Source organism: Ammodytes marinus (genome assembly GCF_949987685.1).
Source record: "Ammodytes marinus genome assembly, chromosome: 21".
Taxonomy (NCBI): domain Eukaryota; kingdom Metazoa; phylum Chordata; class Actinopteri; order Uranoscopiformes; family Ammodytidae; genus Ammodytes; species Ammodytes marinus.
Window position 1 is genome coordinate 20,633,658 of NC_137225.1, and position 22,953 is coordinate 20,656,610.

At 42.1% G+C, this 22,953-nt stretch overlaps 1 protein-coding gene across 1 annotated transcript in view; it reads left to right on the plus strand.

Moving 5' to 3' along the window:
- The first annotated feature begins 4,182 nt into the window (after window positions 1-4,182).
- arhgap21a (Rho GTPase activating protein 21a) overlaps window positions 4,183-22,953 on the plus strand; it is an 81,169-nt gene continuing 62,398 nt past the window's right edge. The window contains exons 1-2 of the mRNA XM_080050352.1: window positions 4,183-4,534; window positions 5,411-5,658. Coding sequence (XP_079906478.1) covers window positions 5,578-5,658 — 81 coding nt within the window. The 5' untranslated portion in view covers window positions 4,183-4,534; window positions 5,411-5,577. The remainder of the gene's footprint in view (window positions 4,535-5,410; window positions 5,659-22,953) is intronic.

The following is a 22,953-nucleotide window of genomic DNA, read 5'->3' on the forward strand; positions in this document are numbered from 1 at the left end:
TACATACAATATATTGTCAAACTTATTGTTGTCCTGGTAAATTTTGAACAATTCAAATATCAGATTATACCAAGTGTGTTTTTGCTTAAAGTTTTCCAAACAAGTTTCCAAGCCAAAGGTAATGGTCCAGGTCCAGGTCCAAGGCCTCTCTGAGTTAAATGACCTGATAAATGAGCGGCTATTTGGATAAAATGAGTGACTGCAAACAAAAGAGATTTCTGGGAGGTTTGGTTCACTCAGATTATGTGTGTTGTGCTTTCAAAATGCTCTCAGGTTTCTCATGGGAAACAACTCACACCTTCACTAAATGCATTTAGAGGAACCCCCTAAAATTCAGTCGTGCTACTTGTCCATGACCCCTAAGGTGCAGCGAAGGGAGATAAGCAAAGACGGAAGACAGTCAACTAATTACACAGCTTTTTGGGTTTGGTGCTATCTGTGCGGCCTCCACCACAAAGCCCCCCATTGTAGGCCTACCTCTTACCTGCAACCTTGTGGGGTCCTTATCACAGAACATCAACACATGGTGGTAGTGGTTAACTTATCCCAGCGCTAATGCCCCCCCCGCACTGCCCTGGGAACCCAGAGGCCATTGTCCTTCACCTTGATGTGGGGTTGAGTGAAAGCGAGATGGGACAAAAAGCCTGGCAGCTTTCACATGCTGCGGCTTTGTAGTAGCTCCGTCAGGGGAAGACAGGACAGGGGGGCCGACCGCAGAAAGAAGGCTACAGGTAAACAACGAAACAAAAGGAACAAAACGGGAATTGTACATTTTGAATGGCCACACATCCGTGCATTTGACATATGAAGCCTGTGGTTAGAGGCAGAGCAGTGGGATTATATTTCACATCAACAGCACAACAGTTAGACCATGGTAACTGCAGAGACCTTATGTGTTGTTCTGTCTTTAAAGGAATAGTTTGACATTTTCGATGAGGAGATTGATATCATTCTTCTAAGGAGATTTAAGTTTATAGCTTATAACATAAAGACTGGAGGTAAGGGAATCAGCTAGCCTGGTGCAATGACTTCCTGGAGTCAGACACTTTTTGTACAGATTACAACAAGAGAACTAGCAAATATGCTAAAACACACAAACAGTGCATCTGGTTCATTCAACGTTATTGTCGACTTCATGACAAATAAAATCTAACTTAAACATAATATTTAAAAAGAGAAGTTTGACATTTTAGGAAGTACACTTGTCCTATGGTAGCTAGGCCGACATATTTTGCTGAAGCCCTAAACTGGCTAGTGTATCCTCATATTCAAAGCTGCATTAATACATGTTCTACATTCTAAAATAATACACACTCTTCATTCCCAGTTTGGAACTTAATAAATACTGCTTTACTGATGCATCTGGGTACGCAAATTGAAAGAACATCCTCTCCAGCGTTCATTGTGTTCCAATTAGAGACTGGCTGGCCCCAGGGTTTGATAGATTGACTGCTGCTGGGTTTCATCCAGTCATCAAACCCAGTGCCAGATCTATTTATACAACATGGAGCGGGGAGGGATCCTCATCCTCTGTAATACTCGCCTGTAGTTTAAACAAACCCATAATAAATTAAACCTATACTGTATATTGTCTTGCCTGGTGGGTGTTTTGAATGACAGAGTGTTGTAAACATTGTACACATTATATGAGCGTGATGTGCTGCAGAATCATTCCCACCTGTCCTAATCCTAGCGCTGCCTGGCTTTGAACTTGGGCTTCCATTGATGTGCTAATCCAGCCAAACATTTTGCTGCCACGAGAGAGCTCGTAATCTCTCCACTGCTGAATGTTTGAGTCACTCTGCCACTGCAACTGCACATTGGTAATACAAATATAAGGAATCAAACTGCACAGTGGACATGCATTTTCCATTAGCATTTTTCTAAAGTAAAATAAACAAATACATAAAAAATATCATTATACTAACAAACAATTATACAACAATGACAAGAAAGAATAAATGCACAGACAAAACATAGCCGTTAATAGTTTTAACTTGCAAATCATAAATAATTCACAGTTCATAGGTTGATGAGTTGGCAAAGCCAGGATAATGTAATGTGCACCTGCTACAATGAATAAAGAACATTCTTTATGTTGAATATTCTCCCATATTTCTTCAAATAAACGTATTGTATTCAGTTTGTAGTTCTCATAATAATCTGTTTAATTTCATATTTCATATGTTTCATACACAAGATATTTCCATTTATGACGATTAAAGTATTATTTTTACACCAATTTATTTTTATGTGTTTCATTATTACTATCATTTTCATTTAAAACCAAATGGGAGTCTTTCTTTTCAAAGTTGACATGCATTTAGTCATCCATGCAGACTATACACACACCTACTACAACTCCACAGTAAGCCTTGTTCACCATTCATTGATCTCAAATCCTCTTTCCTCACTTAGCCATTCATAAAAACAACAACAACAACCCTGCACTGCACGTGTGTCTTGAGCTGTAGCAAAGGGGATTGTACTGTTGTGGGTAGGCTAAGTGTTTTTTTCCCTCTTTTTTATAGAGGAAAGTACCAATCAGTGTTTTCTCTGAAATTGTTGCACCAGTAAAACATTTGTATAGTTTTCTTGTTCATGTTTATACGCACGTCACATGTACTGCAGAATTACACAGATTGCGAGAGGCTTTTTGTGGGAACACAGTATCCCTCTATGTTAAATTAAGCTGAAGTTGTCATAATGCATTTGGTTTGTGACTCACAAATCACACTTTATATCAAATCAATAAGACCTTTCTGCATTAACAATGATAATGGAGTCTGATAAACACATTGCTTCAAATGAATATGAAGCTCATATTTGCCAACACATAATGCAAAGTCCCACTTACATCAGTTTAAGTTGTCCATTGTCTGGGTGAGGGTGCACCAGCGCTTTAGACAATAGCTCCTCACTGAAACCAGGGAAACCTCGCCACAATATAGGGTCAAAGGAGTCCTATTGTCCTCCCCTCTATTGTGCTGCTGGAGTAGCCTGCAAACTGAACACTGTCAGCCTTTGTCTTTGCCTGGATCAGCTGTGCAACCCCTTTTTTTCCTGCTCTGTGGAGTCCCATGTGTTTGCCGTGCCCTATATGTCACCATAATAAAGTTAAGGACACTGCTGTTGTACAGTTGATAATGGCTAGGCAAATATGTTTCACCAGTTGAACGTTAGGGAAATGAGAGTTCAGCATATGTGTGAGCCTCGGGGATTTTTTCTCGCCCGCTCACAATGATGTCCCTGTGATTTCATTTGCTCACTGTGAAGGTTCCGAAAACGCTAAATGACAATGTGGGAATGAAGTGTTTATCAGCCAAAGGCTACATAGCTGAGTATGGTGTGAGTGGAATGTGTCTCTGTGAACTTCTTTGATACTGGTCATGTTTGATAAGTGGCAGAAGAAGCAATACAATATTTCAAAGCACTTTAGTTAATATGTAGGCTAGTTACTTTTTAATACAGTTTTTGAATATTACAAAAAAAGTAGAGAGCTTATAGAAGTCCTCTGATTTTCCCAGAAAAAAAACAGTATCACAGAATAGAATGTTGTACATGGATAAAAATATAAAAGTACTAGCTTCAAAATACCAATTCATATGTAAATGTACGTGTATGTATGTACACTATTATTGGATCAGAAGATATATTATAGAAGTATCACTGTTATGCTGCAGCAGTTAAAGGTAGGGCTATTTGTAATACTGTTGGATATTGCAGGGTAGCATACTCTATATAATATATCATGTTTTATTTGTTGATTATATTTCGTATGCATAGTTTGTAAGTAAGTAATTTAATGTATCAAATAAATGTAGAGTAATACAATAGTAAGTACAATATTTTTCTTTGGAAGGTAGAAATATAAAGTCACATAAAATGGTACCTTAAATAGTACATTTGTGTGCAAAACTTGGAAAAATGTATTTATTTCTACAAGAAATGTAATATGAATACTATAGTGATGCTCTACTCTTTTTATGTATTGTTATGTAACAAGGCCTCCAATTGGCCCGCTTCAAAATTCTGAATTTAAACTGGCCCTGTGATTGGACGACGCCCCGAGAGAGGGTAAGCGAGGGGGCGGGGCTTCAGCAGAGTCGGGAGATTCATCTATGCACATACAGACTGTCGCGCGCGCCGCCAACTGGGACCACGTAGGAGTACCATATTACTTTTGTTTTGTGTGTCTATTTTGACTTGTTTTAGCGTCGACTGGAAGCTCGGAAATGATGGGAAATGAATGAACAAGGGAGCTTTATTTTTTGGCGGGCGTTCCTGACGAAGAAATGCCCAGTGAAGGGCGTCTACCGTGTTTTTTGCAGTGTGTTTTTCCTAACAGGTAGTGAGCCTCAGCGGTCGGCCAGTGTAACGTTAGCTCTAAAAGGAGACTGAATATCCCGCTTTATAAGCTCTTGACAGCCTCTTGCTTTTTTTAACCCATCTTCGGACCGACTGGACTACTACCCTTACTCTGGACAATGGATGTGTCTCGCCATTTCGGAGTAGTTTTCTGACTTTGTAACAGGTACGTTTTTCTTTTTAGCTTTCTTTCTTTCCTTTCCTTTTTTTTTTTTTTTTTTTAGTGTTCGCAATTATAGCCACGGCAACAACCTGTCGTCCGCCCCTGCTTTGCTTGTATTTGTCATCATCCAGCAACCCATAGTAACAACGGCAACAAGGGGATATTTTTTTTCTTGCTTAGAGGGACTAGGAAAAACGAAGTAAATAGGTCGTTTTTATTGCATGTGTGTCATATGGAAAGAGAGAGAAAGGGAGAGAGAGAGAGTATCCTGGCGGTTTTTATTGAGCCTATGGCTTTAATAGCCTACATGATGGCTGGTGTTTATTTTTTCCTTTTGGTGCACTCCGCTTGTAGCCTATTTCACATGCATGTCTCGTCTAATATTAGAGGCGTCACTTCATATTTTTTTTGTGACAAAAAATAAAAACGCGACTATGCACCTGCCAGTCCCCACTTTGAGCCACATACACTTATTTCATTGAATAGAAGCATCATATGAATGCCATGCCTTTAAGGTCAATATTATATTCCTATTGGGTGTCTTTTTTTTAATTATTATTTTACTGTAATAGGTTTATAGCTCTCTTCATTTAGAGCCAGTACAGTAAAGATGTTGGGCTGTCCCGGGGTGTCCTTGGTTGACCAGGCTCGTGGTACTTTTAGGGACTCATGAATTCCCATGTGGCATAATGGCTGTTGTATTTTTCATAATTACATATCAGGATGTCAAATAGTTGCTCATGGTGCTGATATTTGGCCAAACTTGGATGCCAATGCTCGTCTTGATACAAATCCGTTAACTAACTATTCTGCATTGATCTGGAAGTGTCTTTCTTGCATTTATTTCCCTAAATAACTTGTCGTGTGTTCTGTGTTCAGATTTCAGCCACTGATGGACATGAAGAAGGAGGACGGTGTGGATTAGGATATTCTTTTTCCTTTTTTTTTTCTTTTTTTTTTATTAAATATTTTTTCCTGGCTTGGTCCTACTCCAGCTCAATGTGGGCTCTAAAAGGACTTCTTCCTCCTCTGCGGTTTGAGATGAAATGATGGCAGCGCGTTGGAGTGATTCACCACAGGACAATGAAGAGAGTAAACAACACAGAGCAGTGACTCCGTCTTGCGAGGTAAGATTTAGGATGATGGACATGTGTCTGCGTCCAATACTGTTTTCATTGTTGCTGCTATTTTATTCTATTTACAGGTATCTGCTCATTGTGGCATTTGACAGTTTAGCAGTATGTCAGAGTGAAGTTATAAACCTTACAACAGTATTCATTTTGCCGGAGAGTCCTTATGGAAAGTCTATTTTTGACACAATGCAAGCGTTGTACTGCTTGACAGGAGCGGGAGTCAGTCGCTCGCATGTGGATTCCCTGATTATAACATTCACCTGGATGCATTGGAAGTGCCCGTGAAAAACCATCCCACTAGTTAGCTTCTGTAACTTCATCAGCAGCTGTCTTAAAGGTTTTCTCATTTTCAGAAAACTTGTGACATGTCGCTGAAGTTTCAAAGTTTGTGGAGCACTCTTGAGGGGAAACAGCAAGCGAGTGTGAGCTAAGTGTTGCAGCGCACAGCACATCACATCTGCCAGTGTTCTGCGGGGTGACTAAGTTCATTTTCTTCCCCACTCTTGACAACTGTTCAAGTGCACAAAGACAGTTTTATACTGGCAGTGCTAATCTTACTGGGTCTTTTTGTGGCTCTGTCTGCTGCATGCCAAACTCTCATAAATGGCACATTGTGGAGCTCATCCTTTTCCTCTTTTCCCTTTAGCTTCAAGGGGGTTACATCATCATAATCATCATCACGGAACCTGCTAGGCTTGATGCGTGTCATAACGGCAGTGCAGCGGTGGCATGTTTTGGATTAATCTGTCATCAGAAAATGGCAACAGTGCTGCGTGTGTGTGTGTGTGTGTGTGTGTGTGTGTGTGTGTGTGTGTGTGTGTGTGTGTGTGTGTGTGTGTGTGCGTGTGCGTGTGCGTGTGCGTGTGCGTGTGTGTGTGTGGCACGCTGTAATCCTCTTACTATGTCAGAACTAGCTACGACATAATTCTTTTGGAAGAGGAAAATGCATAAAAATAACAGCACCAGAGTTTGTCAAATTGCTTATCGACTAAAGAGCACAGGGACGAGATATTTGTTTGAAATGATCTTAATTATAAGATTGAGCAGAATAAATACTCGCCAGAGGAAAATGAGATCGATGTTCCCCATCATTTCTTTGAGTTTGGTAATGGCACCATTTTTTCTTGGATGTTTCGTGTACCGTCAGATTGAGACATTTTGAGAAAGTGAGACAAGATCTCTTAGATTTAAAGACAAGAATGAATCCGTCTCCTTTACTGGCTGCTTTGAGAGTCACACTGCATTGTGGTTTTTCTTCACATCCGTCTCTGCAATCTAATAAATGTTTCCCGTAAACATCACTTAACTCTCCCTCGACGAGGAACAGAACTACAACCACCACAGCTGTTGAGCAGAGGCATCAAAAATACATCAATTACCTCCCGACGCAGGCTGCTTCCCCACTAACTCCTGACACTGTGATACTCTCCAGTTTCCATCAGCTTCAACTCAGCTAGACCAACAGATGAACCCTCATTTACAAAGGTTTTTTCAACCCTCATATGTCAAGAATATAAGTTAAGATGTGCAGAAGTACAGTAGAATAAAATACTAAACAAAAAAGGCTTTGCAGGTGCGTGGTTTACAACTGAATCAACAATTTGGCTCCATCAATCTCTTAATAACCCAAGGACAAGAAAACTTTCTCTGTAGAAGGTGTGAGTCACCTGTGAGTCAGTGTTCGCTGCCTAGGGCTTGAAACTGGGATGAGTTTTTTTTATGTACCTGATTCCTCCTATAAAACTCTCTCTCTCACACACACGCACGCACACACACATACACATACACATACACACACACACACACACACACACACACACACACACACACACACACACACACACACACACACACACACACACACACACACACACACACACACATACACACACTCACACACAACATTTCAAGCTTCAGTGCTTATGAACTGCTGTCCCCCCTGGGGTCTAGTGAGAGTTGAGGCCACAGGCGGGACATGTCTCCCCACTCTTCCACCCACTGTGTTGCATCATCTCGCCTCGCTAATGAGGGAGACACACACACACACACACACACACACACACACACACACACACACACACACACACACCCCAAGACATACAGACACCCACCCCAACCTGCCAATGCTAAAGCTATGGTAGCAACGCAGGAGTAATTCAGGCACAGCTGCCCCGCTCATTAACCCTCGTAATGTACTCCCGACAGACTTACACCCATGGTCCTCTGGGGTCATATTGACCCCAAACGGTTTGGTGTTTTTTTAAAGCCTAAAGTATAAATTGTCAATACATTTTGTGTTACACCTTTACTCTGACTTGAGTCCAACCCATTACCACAAATATTTGCCTTAGTTTTGGAATTTTAGGCCAACGGACCTTGTTTACATAAAAATATACAATTTTTTCGATTTGAAATAAAAAAAAAAAAAAAAAAAAAATCCCTAACATGATTTTGACTATATGACTCATTAGAGAGTGGCTTATGTCAAAGGTTAGTGAAAAAACTGTTTTTGAATCACTTAGATTTTTTTAATAGGAGCAAATACAAACACCCATGGTCCTCTGGGGTCATATTGACCCCGCCCAGTTCGGCTGTTTTTTAAAGCCTATAAAGTATAAATTATCAATTAATTTTGTGTTACACCTTTAGTCTGACTTGAGTCCAACCCATTACCACAAATATTTCCATTAGTTTTTTAATTTAGGGCCAACAGACTTGTTTATATAAAAGTATGCATTTTTGGATTTAGACAGTCAAACCAGGCAGGGTCAGTTCTCGCCTGGTTTGACTGTTTCTAAGGCAAAAAGCATAAATAATCACTAACCTCAGTTTTTCAGTTTTATACTCAACTTTATCCTCACTCTTTACCTGACATAATAAACATCACAACACAACATTAAAACATGTAAAACTTTGCAAAAATTTACTTTTTAGAAGTGAGTCACCCTCGATTTGGCCCTCAGTTGCATGCGAGGCCGGTAGTTATGGAGTGATCTTTGCTGATTCACTTCATTGCATTTTGTTGAACTTGGTTCAAAATGAGCTCACAAGCCTGTTAGGTAAAGCCTGCTGCCTACTGATCATGCTGCCTGTCTCAGACTAAGATTTGAAATGGTGCAGAGTCTGCAGGAAACGATCTGTTTATGTGTTTTGTTTTCCTAACCATTGCTTGACCCCACACATCAAAGGCACAGGTGTTGGTTCTGTTTGTGTGTGTCTGTGTGTGTTTTTTGGGGGGGAGTGCTCATGTGTGCATGTGTGTGTGCGTGTGCGTGTGTGTGTGTGTGTGTGCGCTCGTGGGTGTGTGCTCATGTACAGGTATGTGCATGTGTGTGTGTGTGGGTGTGTGTGTGTATGTGTGTGGGTGTGTGTGTGTCTGTGTTGTGTGTGTGTGTGTGGGTCTGTGTGTGTGTGTGTGTGTGTGTGTGTGTGTGTGTGTGTATGTGCGTACTTGCGTGCGTGTGTGTGCTCGTGTGTGTGTGTGTGTGCTGGTGAAGTGTGTGTGTGTGTGTGTGTATGTGTGTGTGTGTGTGTAGGTGTGTGTGTGTGTGTGTGTGTGTGTTTGTGTGTGTGTGTAGGTGTGTGTGTGTGTGTGTGTGGATGTCGTTTGAAGAAGGGGGGGCGGGTATTTCCTCTGTTAGAAGCAGTATAGTGTGACATTTTGCCCCATTGCACCATTGTGTGCTGCGGGGTCATATTGACCCCAGAGTACAACAGGTGTTATAAAATTCAATAAAACACCCATAATTTTATCAAAACACTTCAAATGTATAGGAATCATCAAAAGCATAGTATTGAACAACCCCTATAATTTTCAGACCATTTGGTGAATGACAAACATGTTTTCCCCTCAAAAGAAATGTCTTGTGGGGTCAAATTGACCCCAGTACAATAGGAGGGATGAAAATACCCCATGTCGTCTGCTTCTCTCTCTCTCTCTCTCTCTCTCTCTCTCTCTCTCTCTCTCTTGGGCTCATTCACATTCTCTACCTCGCTCGACCTGCTGTCACATTGATACTAGCAGGGTTGTAAGGAAGCAGCTGAGACCTTCAGATCATTTGAAAATAGCTTATCTAACAAAGTTACGCCTGTTGTTTGAAATAGGGCTGATATTGATGCCGTTTTCATTTTCAAAGTCCATAAAATGATGGAAAATTTAAAGCTGAAGGGGTGATATTATCCCATCCTTTTGTTAAAATCCTTCCACAGCTGTTGCATTTACTTTAAAAATGTATTTTATAAATGATTTAATAAATGTTTCGGATTTGATTGCTGAATTATCTTTTGGACTGTTGGGGCTAAAACAAGGCATGTGGACAACACGTCCATTATAAGATGAATCAAACAAAAAACAAAAATTTGCAGTTATATCGAAAATCAGGAACTAATCTAAAGTTGTAGCTCAATATGCCCGTATAAGCATGTCACTTTTGCCCGGTGTTTTTCCATCTCCCTCCCTCTTTTCCTCAGTCAATTTCAGTTTTACATTTTCTGATTTTAATCAGCAAAGCCTGTATCTATAATTGCTTCGCCAACACTGACAGAAAAGAGACATAGTGGGAAAAGTACAAGGGGAAACAAACAAGAACACAATAGTGAAACACTGTATCATGTATTGATCACATCCATCATTCATGTTAGAGCGAATGAGACCAGTGGTGTGTTGTAAGGGCTGCTGATGCTCTAAATATAGCCCCTCCCATGAATATAAACCCCTGGCCTTTTTTTCTTTTTTTTTCTCCCCGGTCCACACGCTTGCCTTTCATCCGTCCTCTATTCCCGCGTGTTTTCAGTGATGCTATATTTAACCCGTGGAAAGATGAATGCTGTGTGCGTCGGTAGAGAGGGAAAAATGGGATCACTGTACTGGAATCGCCCTCGGTTTTCTCTGAATATGTGACTGAGCGCTGGTCAGGACAGTATCATTTGTAAGGGTCAGGGAATGCGACGTTGGTCGGTGTGTGCCACGTGTCGTGAGAGCTTGTTTTTTTTCTCTCTGGAAACTAGAATCTCATTCTAGGTTTTCCACATACTGTACATACCCAGCTGGTAGCACTTAGGGTCAAAAGATAACTTACATTTCCAGCGCCACATCCAAGCCCAAATTAAGCTCGCTATGATGTCACTTTTTGAACGTTTGATTGTTTAATTTTGGAATGCCCTGCGTTAAGAAAAAGAGATTACAGTGTCTCCATGAGGCAGTTCATCAATCAAAGCAGAGACAAAAACCAGTTCTAATTTGCATACATTTGAAACGCAAATGTGTGTTGTGCAGCACACCAGGGTTCTTTCCTTATTCCTATAAACAAGACACTGACCTGGACGTGACCTGGCTTGTGTCTTAGCACATACACTCAAAGAGAGAAAGTGCCTTGGGAATAACCAAGAGCCCGATCTCTGAAGGGTTTCCCCCCTGGTAGGAAAACACCAGTTCTGCCTTGCGCACATCGTCGTCAAACTGAAACCAGAGGGTGTGTTTTTGGCATCTCTTATCGGAATCAAACCTCCCAGCTGTTGTGGCTATTTTTTCCTGGAAAATATTTAAAAAAAGGAAGTGTGTACGCGTGCTTCGCCGGATTCAAGGTCACCCCAAAATATGTGTGTATCTGTGTTGGTGGGTGGCGGCCCCCTTATCTTTTTCCTCTTGCCGAGAGAGGTGACGCTCGTGCTCGGCATGGCTCCTCTGCATATCATCCTTCAGTCTGCTAAAAGCCCAGACTGGCTGCTGTCACACACGTCGCCATTATTCCGTTGGCCACAGCACAGGGCACGGATGGAGGGATGATTGATGGGTGGATGCTGGGAGGGAGGAAGGGAGAGAGCGGGAAGAGGGCAAGGGTGTCCAGGCAGATGAGTGTTTAACCAGTGGAAAAAAATGCCACCATTCTTTTTTTTCTTCTCTGCTTTGCCAATTGGCTCGCTGTCACACAGTCTCTTCTGCCTGGATGCCCCCGACCCTCTGTACGATAAAGAAAGGGCAGAAAGAAGATGGTGGGGGCCAGGAGTGTAGTGGGGTTGTAGTAGATACAGGCAGGCAGACAGGCAGACCAGAACCAGTCTAATGCTCAGTGAGGCTGAGACACTATCCATTACACATGCCCAAGGCATCTTCGTCAAAACACTCGCTCCCAATCCGCCCCTATCTTTGGCTCCAAGACATGTCATACACTAGACTAGTCTGTGTGTGTGTGTGTGTGTGTGACGATCCAGTTTATCAGTATAGCTCTCCATCCTGTCATATTCCACACAATTATGCAATGCACTGTGTATTGGCTGGTAATAAATACAGTATCTAGACTGCAGCTGTGGAGCAAATAATGTTGAAAGTAAGATAGAGATATTCCCTCCTTCAGCTACAAAATTATTATTATTATTTTTAAACTACATGCACTATTTGTTTTTGAGCGCCCCTTATGTAACAAGGTGTTATCAGGCCATATCTTAACCCGCTGCTTTACTGTGGGCTTTTGAGGTCTTGGCAGGAAACCACATTATTTCCTGTGAGCGTCAGCAGTGGAAATGAACAAGGGCACCCTGATGAAGGAACGATTTCATGAATGGATGGCAGAAAAAGCCATTGAATGGCGGAGTCACTGTTTTGGTAGCTCCAGTTCTTTCCGATTGGCTGTGGAAGCCTCTTGAGCTCAAAACTGAACTTAGGGAGTCGTCAAAATAATTCCCCCAAATTGACCACAGCGGCTTAATTGTAGCCTAGCAGTTGTTGGTAGAAAAACCACTGGGTTTATGTCATTTAAGAAGGCCAGCACGCTGTCAGTTAAAATCCAAAAAGCTTAAAACGTAAATTTCTACAGATTAGGGCTCTTGGAAATGAGTAATGATTATTTCCCTTGCAAAAGAGTCTTCAGACTCTATGGGATATACCTGTATACATTTACAGAGCTAAGAATAATACAGTACAGTCAAGGTAAGTGTATAAAGGAAAAAAAAACATATTAGCCACTTAAAAGAAAGTTATATTCCTAAAACTAACAATGGTTTTTATAAAGCCAGCTTCAGGGGTAATTGGAAAACCAGCAGTGCTAAAATCAATTGTTGATCAATTAAATACGCTTTTAATGGTTCCACCTATTTTTCTAGTATGAGGCCTGGCTTAGTTTTATATGGTTGTAAATGTAATATCTTTGAATTTTAGGTTGTTGGTTGGACAAACAAGTGGTTTGAAGATATAACATTTGTTTCTGGGTAAGAGCAATGGGCTTTTCTATCCCCATTTTCTGACTTTTTATAGACCCAAGCAACCATCAAAATAAATTAATCAACCAATAAATCATTCAAATTAAGGTTATGGAAGTCTCTGATTGGATACCATCATCAGGGATGATTACTACTTTTACCTGCAGTCTTGCTGGACTGCAGTGAATAAAGCTTGTGACAAAATGTTAAACAACCTTCCCTCCATCTTCTACACTGAATTTAATAATCCGACTCATCTGTCAACTGTCTCAATAAGTTTCTGGTCCCCATGTGATTGTCATGGAGTTACATTTCTGTGCCTGACGCCCTCATCTATTTTCCTATTGAAGTGATGTAACCTCAACATCTATAAAACATGCATGCCCTCCCGTTCCGGTGTGTGGCTCTGACTTTGTGCGCGCTTGTGTGTGTGTTACCACAAGATCCATAACTCAGAATTGATTGGATTATATTGGCTTCAGCGTGGGGGTAGGGCACATGCTCTGACTCTTTCCTGGCCTGTTGCCGGCTTGTGATGGGTGGAGTTTTTGCATCCGCGGATCATGCACATGTTGCAGCATGATGTCACAGCAGTTCACTGTGTAGATGTTATTCACAGACCGTTTTCAATTATTCCAGCACAAAATAATTTGGACTAAAGTGAAGGCTATAATTGTCCTAGTAGCTGCACATAGTTACAACAAATTGCACTACTTCTTATAAACACTTTTACTGCATCTCTTGACGTATTTTATAGATTTAAAATACAATTACGGTACGTTTTTTTTTCATCTCAACTACACAATGTTTTTTGAACAACAATTTAGTCTTCTGCAGGTGTTGGGAAGACCAAATTGTTGATTGAAACGTTGTGTCTTTGTACAATTAACTTGTCTTTGGAGCTGTCAGCTGTTGTGCAGATGTTTTTTTTCCTTTAGTTCATATTTTTTGGAACACTCTGTCTTTAGGATGATTTGTTGGATTTTCCCGGCCTAAAAAATATGCATACGATTGAAAACATGGTTTCATTTTGTCAAGAGTCTTGGGTGTCTGAGCATTTGTTTAGGCCTTTAGGGCATGTCTGTCTTCCATGTTTTTTCTCTTATGTGATGAACGTTTTTTGTTTTTTTCCTGCTGAGGTTGTCTGATAACAGCCCTGACATTCTTCTTTTTTTTTTAAACTTCAGTATGAGAATAAGCCGCTTTTCCAGTAAATCTTTCCTACTGGCTGCCTGGCCTTCCAAGGTTTAGTAAAGTAGAAAGAGGTGTTCTGTCGATAATGTAGAACACTAGACGGTGTAAGAGTAAGCAGAAGAGAGCATTGAGTGAGTGAGTGATCGCCTCCTGAACTGTTCTGTTGACAGTGCGTTGTGGGGCCCTTGGTTGCCATGTCTGGTCACTTGAGTACAGCCTGTGGGTCTTGGCTGACCTTTTTGACCGGACTGTGTTAGGTCAGGAGGCTACAAACGCAGAGTCTTGTGTCTATATTATCACTCAAGCTGTCTTTACCCTGCACCTGTTCAATTACCAGAGTTCTCCCAGCGGTGTGTTGGTTTTAGATCGCCATATCAACAGTGGATAGTCTAGTCTAGTCTTCGGTTGTTATCCTCGGGTTCCCTGTTGATTGGAAAAAGAGAAAACGAAGGCAGGGGTGACACATACAGTAGTGCAAATGGGTTATTAAAATTGCATGAATTTCTTCTTAAACCCCACCTCGGGCTGCTCCACTCTCCTAAGTGGTTGTGGCATTTTCTCATTTGAAGTGAGCTCTGATGAGGCCGCCGTACAGTCACACAATCACAACCATCTGGACGTCACGCAGCATCAAAGGGGTGGAAGGAACATAAACAATCCCAGACAACTATTTACTGGCATCCAGTAGTTTCCTAATTCTCTCTTCTTTATGCATTTCCGGCATATTTTCCTCTGGATCTCTTTAACATCACACGATGAGAGGAAGCTTTTAACTTAACGTCGATTTACTTAAAGAGAGCTCACTGACTTGAGTTCTTGTTTTGCAGAGTGGTGGGGGCTGCGGCACTACAGTCCTCTTGCCCTATTTTGTCGAGAAGTCTTCACGTTTCTGCATAGTAGAGCGAGACGATTTTTTTTTTGCAGAGTAATGAAATAAATAACTAGAGAGTCCCGCATTGTCAGCAAAATGCAGAATCAGTCAGGCACGGAGTTGGAGGCTTGGAGCATCACTCAGATCGCCAAAAAGCTCTTGAAGTGTTAAAAGCCTCAGGTGTATTCTCACGTCGCAGATAGAGACAAAGGCATACGCATTGCTGAAACAGTGGCAGAGCTGAGACCTTCTGCCTTTTCCTTTGCTCTGTCCTAAAGATTCGGAGAGAAGATAGGGAATGATTCTATCCCTGAGTTTGTCCTGCATTGCGGCCTGTGATGCGTGGTGATTTACATTGCAGTGAGCCTCTGCTGCTCTGACTCTCCTCTCGGGCTGACTCAGCCTGGCACCGCTGCAGAGACGAGCACAGGGAGGCACAGCCCGACACCAGCACAGGAAGAGAGACGGCGGCGAGAATCAAAGAGAGAGAGGGAGCGTTACCGATACGCACAGGGCAGATGACAAGTAAAAGTACAGTATACTCCATCTTCTATCAGGCTTGTCCACCGGACAAGCTTCTCCATCCTGCTGCGTAACCATGACGATGCCTCTCCTGCACGTCTATTATAACCAGGTGGACTCCTCTGCTCCGGACTGCTGACAACCGTTGTCTGCGGGATATCTCTGTCAGGGACGCGGTTTTCTTAACATTACTTATACGATAATTCCTTGAGTTTTTTGCGCAGCACGAATCATTAACATTTTGCAAATGAAGCGCGGATGGGGCAATGACCACAGTGGATAGGACGCCTGCTGAGCTCGCAGATGGGCACAGAGATGTACGCTCTGCCTTCTGCCGGTGATTCCCTCTCGCCTCCTGTCAGTAAAGGTGGCATCGGGGAGCGTTGTTTCCAGCAGGGGTCCCCGCCGGGCACAGCAGGGGTCATTACACACAGCTGAGGGGCAGGTGCCTGGATATCTGCAGTGCAGTGTAAAATGGCTCATCTTAAAGTTCTCGACTGTATGATTAACAACAACTGGAGTCTGATTTGTGATCTGTACTGCGCCTGGAACCAACAGGTGAGTTAACATTACATACACATTTCATTTAGCGGATGCTTTTATCCAAAGGGACTTACTGTATAAGTGCATTCAAAACTGAGGGTAAAAACTCAGGACAGCAAGAATCATGTAAGTATATTAACTTCAAATAAGACAAACTACAAAGTTGTAAGTGCAATTTTATTTATTTTAATAAACCATCATCATCTTCTCAGCAGAGTAAGAGAGACTGCAACAAAGGTTCCTGGAAGTTTTGTTTTTTGTGTGTTCGATTACTGTATTGTAAACTGCCCTAAACATCAAAAATCAAACTAGCCCTCTGGCAGCAGGAGTTGGCCTATTATTGCTCTACTGAGTTATCCAGAGAAGGCATCCCTGACATCCCGTTTATTAATAGCCAACATTCATTCAGTAGTGCAGCGTGGAACTGGAGACTCTTGACTGAAAGAGCTGGGACACTGAGAGGTCAGCATGCCGAGCACTCCAGCCTCAGGTCGCTCCAGACTAAACTTGATTTAGAAGAATTAGTTTTACTAAGTTATTTTAATGGGCGAATCATGGACTAAAATCTCTTGTTCATGGCTTCAATACACATTTCTGAACGTTTTTTTCTTTATGTATGTCACAAAGTAGAAACTAGGCCTTTTGCTTGCTGGTTGGTAAAAATCCACTGGAGGATGTTAATTTTTATGGCATGGGATGTTAAGTGCAAGGGTGCAAAGGTCAACGCCTTTCTATGTTCAGAAAGTGGCATATTTTCCTGTGGATCAGAGGATATGAATGTGAATGTTCTCCGCATCATACTGTGCTCTTTGTGGTGCTGTCTTGCATGTATCCATCTATTTGTCTCTTTATGTGCACAGAAGTCAACTTGGCAACCGTACTAACACTTCATATCTCCGACATGCCTTTTCGGCTTCTTCACTGGGAACGCACACAGACAGCTCATTGTTTCACACATTTTTCCCCCTCGACCCCTTTTTCATTTTGCAACGATGGAATGCCTGATGTGAGTAGTAAAGAAGCCGTGTCGAGCATTGCGGCAGAGCTGCTCCCTGGTATGCCCCTTCCCCTAATTTAATTTTAGCAGTGCTGAAAATTGTTTGCGTCCCAAGCCGAACTGATAGGCCTCTGTTTCCAGAGAGCCTCTGCTGTCAGAGCCAGTGAAAACGGCCCTTTGTGCGCCAGTAGCAAGGCACAGAGGCCTCATGAAATATTTACAGGCTAACACCTGGTGTGAGACGGAGAGAGAGGAGCCAGGGAAGCAACAACACTGCCACCAATAACAGCAAGGCCAGAGCTCTATTAATATTTTGGCCCGCCACAGATATTTGTTCTGTTATTGTTTCATTCTCATGCACTATAGCAATCATTTAACCTCCTAAGGGGAACTATTAAATGTTTATAAAACAGTGTCATTTTCACTCTGATGATCATAAATGACCTGTAACAGCAAACAAGACCACCCGTGAAAAGAATGCTATTTTTATATAGTTATTATCAATACCTTTGCTGGGGTACGATCTCCCGGAAACTTTTTTCCTGAAGGCAGACCCGAACAAGTACGACCTAGCAAATATCTTAAGGACAGCAGTTGCCGGTGTTGTAAAAACACTACCGCTTTTGTCCAAATCAACAAAAAAGGAAAGTTCCTTGTAACCACTTAAGTCTCAATGGAACAAAGAATAACAATCATACAACTATTAAGAGTTGAAACCATTAGCCAACTATTGGTCAACTACTTTGACATTTAATTGATTTCAGTTGTTTGTTAAGCACACATAGTGAAAAGAATAAAAGTTATCATACTCAAGCATCATACATCACTTCAAAGGGCCATAGATAGCACCAATTCCCCTCTGGTTGTTGTGTACATTCTCTGATATGTCTGAGTCTCCCCACTTTGTTTGGAGGAGTACTTTAACATGGCACTGGAGGGTTAAACAGGACAGTATGTGTCAGAGGGCGCACTGTCATGACCCTACTCTGTCAAAAACCTCAAAGAGCAACCTGGATTAATAATTCATAGATGAGGAAACCAATTATACCGGGCTTTGCTCACATGTGGGTGGGGGCACCCTAGGGACCCTAATTGGCCCACCTGCTCTCTGTCTCTGAAGGGTTGGCGGAGGTGGTGGGCTGGATGGTGTGTGTGTCCTTTCTTTGTTTGGATGCCCCTGGCTTTTAATATTGGGGGGATGGCTTCCTCAGCGGTGCATTGGCAGCCACTTCAACTGACATCCCTATAGTGATGGACCACACCCAACTAGGCATGAAGGGTACCCATTAACCCTTTTTTGGGACTAAAACAGTTGCAATGCAAGCTAATAACATTGTATTTCTTTGAACAATCTGTCAATTGTCTGAAGATCTGAAACAATCACTCTTGTTGTAATCCATTTGCCAGATGACGTGAAAATAAGTTGGACACTAAAGTAGATTGGACACTAAATAAGGGCTAACACTTCATGAATAGACAAATACCATGACATTCCCCGGTTCAAGCTTTTCAAATTAAAACATTTGATCTCTTTAATTGTCTTTTAGGAAAGTCAATTGAGTATATTTGTGAGTATATTTCTGGACAAAATAAGCTATTGGTACTATCTTTTGGGCTCTGAAACTTTTTAAAATTAGAGAAAATATAAATAAAATACTCAATAACTTTGTTGCAGCTCTAAGCCAAACTAAACTACCGTATTACATTAGTGTACAGTAGAAATACACTGGAGTAGAAAGCAACCATTGGCCCCGTTGTACTCTTGTAGCAGACCCTTCTTTGGGCGTTGATTTGGGCCTCTGATGTGCATCAGCCCACTTTTGTCTGGTCTCTCTCTCTCTATGTCTGTTCCTTTCTCTCTTCTCTCCTTCCATCTCCTTTGTGGAGAGGAATTCCAGGCTGTTGGCCCGCACAATTGCCCCCTTACATTAGCATATGAAAGCAGCCAAGGGGCAGTGAGTGAGAAGGGGAGAAAGGGAGGAGAAATGAGAGTCATACAACTTTCAGATCGGTCCCAAGCGGGCATCAGAACTTTAATCAGCACATATTTCCCTCAGGGACGTCTGTTAAAAAAGGCCAGAGCTACTCTGCTCCTTCTGTTTCATTGCTAATATTAATCGACATTGTTCTCTGTTGCTCTGTTCTGTCTGACAATTTCAGCATGACCATGATAACTGACAAGCTTATCTTTTTCAGTCCGCCGGCAAAGACTCTTTCATGTCTTCAACCCAAGTCACCCGTACTCTCAATGTGACATTGCCTGCTCCTTCTACCCTTTTTTGAGGCTTAACATCAATCAATCCGAAGGATTTGCTTTGCTATTTTGAGATCTTAATGGGGTCCCAAATGGGGCCATGTCCACTTTTTGGTGTGAGGGGGATACATCGTAAAATGCTGTTTATTTGAAAACATGCAAGTGTTGTCTGGTCATTCTGATCAGTCTCAACCTCTGGTATGTCTTCTTTTGCTGGATATTTCATTGTTGCAGAGAACACAAATACTTTAGACTTATTTTTCCTGCTTTGATAGTGATAGTTATTGATCTGATCTGAAGACCTGTGATCCCTATTTTATGCTTTCAAAATCGCATTAAAAATAAATGGTTTAATTGGATTGGAATCCTTTTAACTATACTGCTACACTGAATCTCATCGTGTGCGATGCCTTTATCTTGATGGAAGAAAAACAAAGAGGAAAAGATGCATTTTAAAATGAACGCAGCTTCATGGTGGACAAACTGTAACGCATGTGTTGTGTGTCAGTGACTTAGGATGCACTGAGGCATTAAACTGTGAGGTAATACCTCCCGCTGAGGCAGGTTAATGTTTACCCTCACAGAGCAGTTTAAGCTCTGGGACATGGATTATCTTGAGACACCTGAACCGCTGACTTGCAGGTCGTAAGCATTTAAACATCCACACCAAAAATATTCAAATTGTCAAAATGCCAAATATTGTTCTGAAACAATTTCTGAATGAAACACCCTGTAGTTTTTACTTTCCTTCAGAAGTAGGTCACATTTGATCCACCAGCACAGTGAATTGTGAGATGTCCCTCCTGTGGCTACTATTGCTGTGTCATTGTCACTCCATTCAGCTGCAGACTACAGGGTTTTTCTTCACAGTAGACTCAGGGGCATGTGTGTCCGCTTGTGGTTGTAAATTTGAGCCTCGCTGTAGTCCTTAGCAGTTTGGCTGAGTGTGTAGTGAAAGGCAACGTGAACAGAATGCTGATTCACCTCACGCTGCCACAGTAACCCCTCCCTCACACCCCCTGTCCCCACGTGTGCACACAGACACATAATCCCTACAACATATGTGCACGCTGCCCCAGTAAACATACAGTGATGCTGTTTGTACAGGTTTGTAAGTAGACGGCAGAAAGACAGAAAACAAGCCGAGGAGAAAGGGTTTCTTGGGGCTTTGCTCAGCAAAAGCGAGAAACGCAAGTAACACCTTGTCCTTGGGAGTGTAACCTTGGTAACACAGAACATTAAGGCCAAAAAAACGAAAAAAAAATCTATAATATATATAGTATACAATATCTCAAAAGAAGAGGCGAGAGAGAGAGAGAGAGAGAGGATGTGAATGAGAAGTAGCTGGATGCTGCTGAGTCTCCTTGGCCCGGATGATGAAAAACTGTCTTGGAAGAGATGCAGCTCTCTTTGGTGCAATGCAGACAGTGCTGGGAGGAGCCTCAGTCGCCTGTGGATGGAGCTAGTGCATGCATGCGTGTGTGTGTGTGTGTGTGTGTGTGTGTGTGTGTGTGTGAGTGCAAGAAAGCATGTTGGTTGTGGAAGGTGTTTTGTTGCTGTCATAAGTGTTTACATGTTGGCTCTTACACCCAACCCCCCCTGCCCCCCTCCAGGTTATATCACCGGCATGCTGGGAGAGAAGAGGGTTGCTACGGAGATTTCTTATTTTCTTTTTTGCATGTGTTTGTTTTCGTAGCATTTGAATGCCAGAACCGCCACTGTGGTGCATGATCGTACATTTTAATCCGATCCACCTACCAAGAGCTAGGTTACGTCATGCAAGACAGTCAATGGGTGGAGCCGTGGGAATGAATAATCCCTCTGCAGAGCCTTGACAGAGAATCCATAGTTCACTGGTGTGTGTCGGTCACCCTTCTCTATATACTCTAACCCGCTCTACTACTAGTGCTATCCGAGCCTGTCCTTCAAAATCTCATTTAGCTGAGATGAATGGATAAATATGTTTAGGAGAATACTTTGCTTGGTGTATGGTTTTAAAAATATAAATTCTTAAAAATTCATTTGTCCTTCTGTGCTTCCTCCTATAAAATGATGAGCATGGCATATTTTCCCTCATAAAGTCCTGAGGCATCCCAATAAAGGCGGTGTTTATTGGCTGTCTGTTCAGTGCCAGATCATGTGATTGGCCACACAGTACACAGGCTTGACAGCGGCACAGACGGTGATAATGGAGCCCTCTGTCCTGCCACAGTCAGTCAGTGTGCACACGCTGCTTTGTTCCGCCGCTGATGAGACAACACCACATTAGCATTCAGAGCGCCTGCCCTCCACACCTATGCTCCTATGACAGCGTGACAGTGATAGGCTACTAATCAACGGTGATGAATTGCAAGCAAAAACAATCTGACAGTGTCACAGGAGAGGTCACCAGAGGAAGACGGTGCCAAATTTGCTATTTTAGCGAAACTGTACACCTCCTTTCTGCTGCGGCTCTAGAAAAGAAAAATCTATTATGTTGCCATTGTCTGTCATTATAACACAAATGACATCCATCTGTTTCTCCCTCCAATGTTTTCCTTTTGGGCTTTTTATTTTTTAAAAGGGGGCCTGTGCGTGCATGCCAGAGAGAATGGCTCACTAGCTGACCGAGTGTTTACTCTGGTGATGGAGAATGCAGTGGACACTCCCTCTGTCTCTCTGTTGTATGGGACACAGGCATGATTAGAAAACTAGTCCGATAGAAGCGGATGGACAAAAAAAAGACAAGGGCCAAGGGAATAGAAGAAGAAGATGAAAGAGACACAACATTTAAAGGCGATAGTGGAGAACGCTAGTCAAAATCAGTGAATATCTCCTCAGAATATCTGCTACCTTTCTTTACTGTGCGTGCGCTGAAACAAAATCTGGTGTAAATAAACAGCTTAGACTGTCAATTTTGACAACTAGCGTTTTCCAGAATCCCTGACTCCACCTTTTAAAGACTGAGATCCTCAAGTTGAGTTGGTTTTAAAGTAATGCGAGGTGCAACAATAAAGGACAGGAGAGATGGAGGGAAAGAGGAAGAGATGAGGAGTATGAGGTTTTCATTGTTTCCAGCTGGGCCCGGGTGTGGTCATCATGGCCTGGAGACCTGCTGTGTTCAGTTCTGCTTCGAGTCCTACTTTACAGTCTCTGACCCGTCTGCCAAATGGCTTTTCTGTGTGGTGGTTTGTATCTGCGTATACATGGTCCTGCACATGTTCTATTAAATGGTGATTTACTTGTTATTTTGTGTGATATTATCATTGTGTGTTGATGACATATTTACATGTTAGGGGTTTCTGTGCAAATTGGAGTGGGTTTAAGTTGCATGTTAGCCTGCAGGAATCATATCGGCTGCTGATGCAGTCACACTAGTGCCATTTCCATTACAGGATGATCTGTTGAAATAGTAGGAAACCCAGAAGGTGGAATATGTGTCTGCAGTCTGTAAATCAAAATTTACTTGGCTCATATTTTATTTTTTATTGTTTGCTGTGACTACCATCATGTTTCATTCCTTGTTTAGGGTCAGCTGAGGTTGTGAGTAGGGGTTTAACGTTGTCAGCACTTCCTGTCCAGGCTGGCATAAATCCACAGTGTCATCAGTTGTGTGTCTTTCTATGACTGAGAGACACATTACTAATACAATGTTAAAACAACATTTTTCCCCATGTGATGACACTTTGGGGCAGTTTTATCAAAAGAGACATTTGTTTTGTTTTTCAGTTTCCC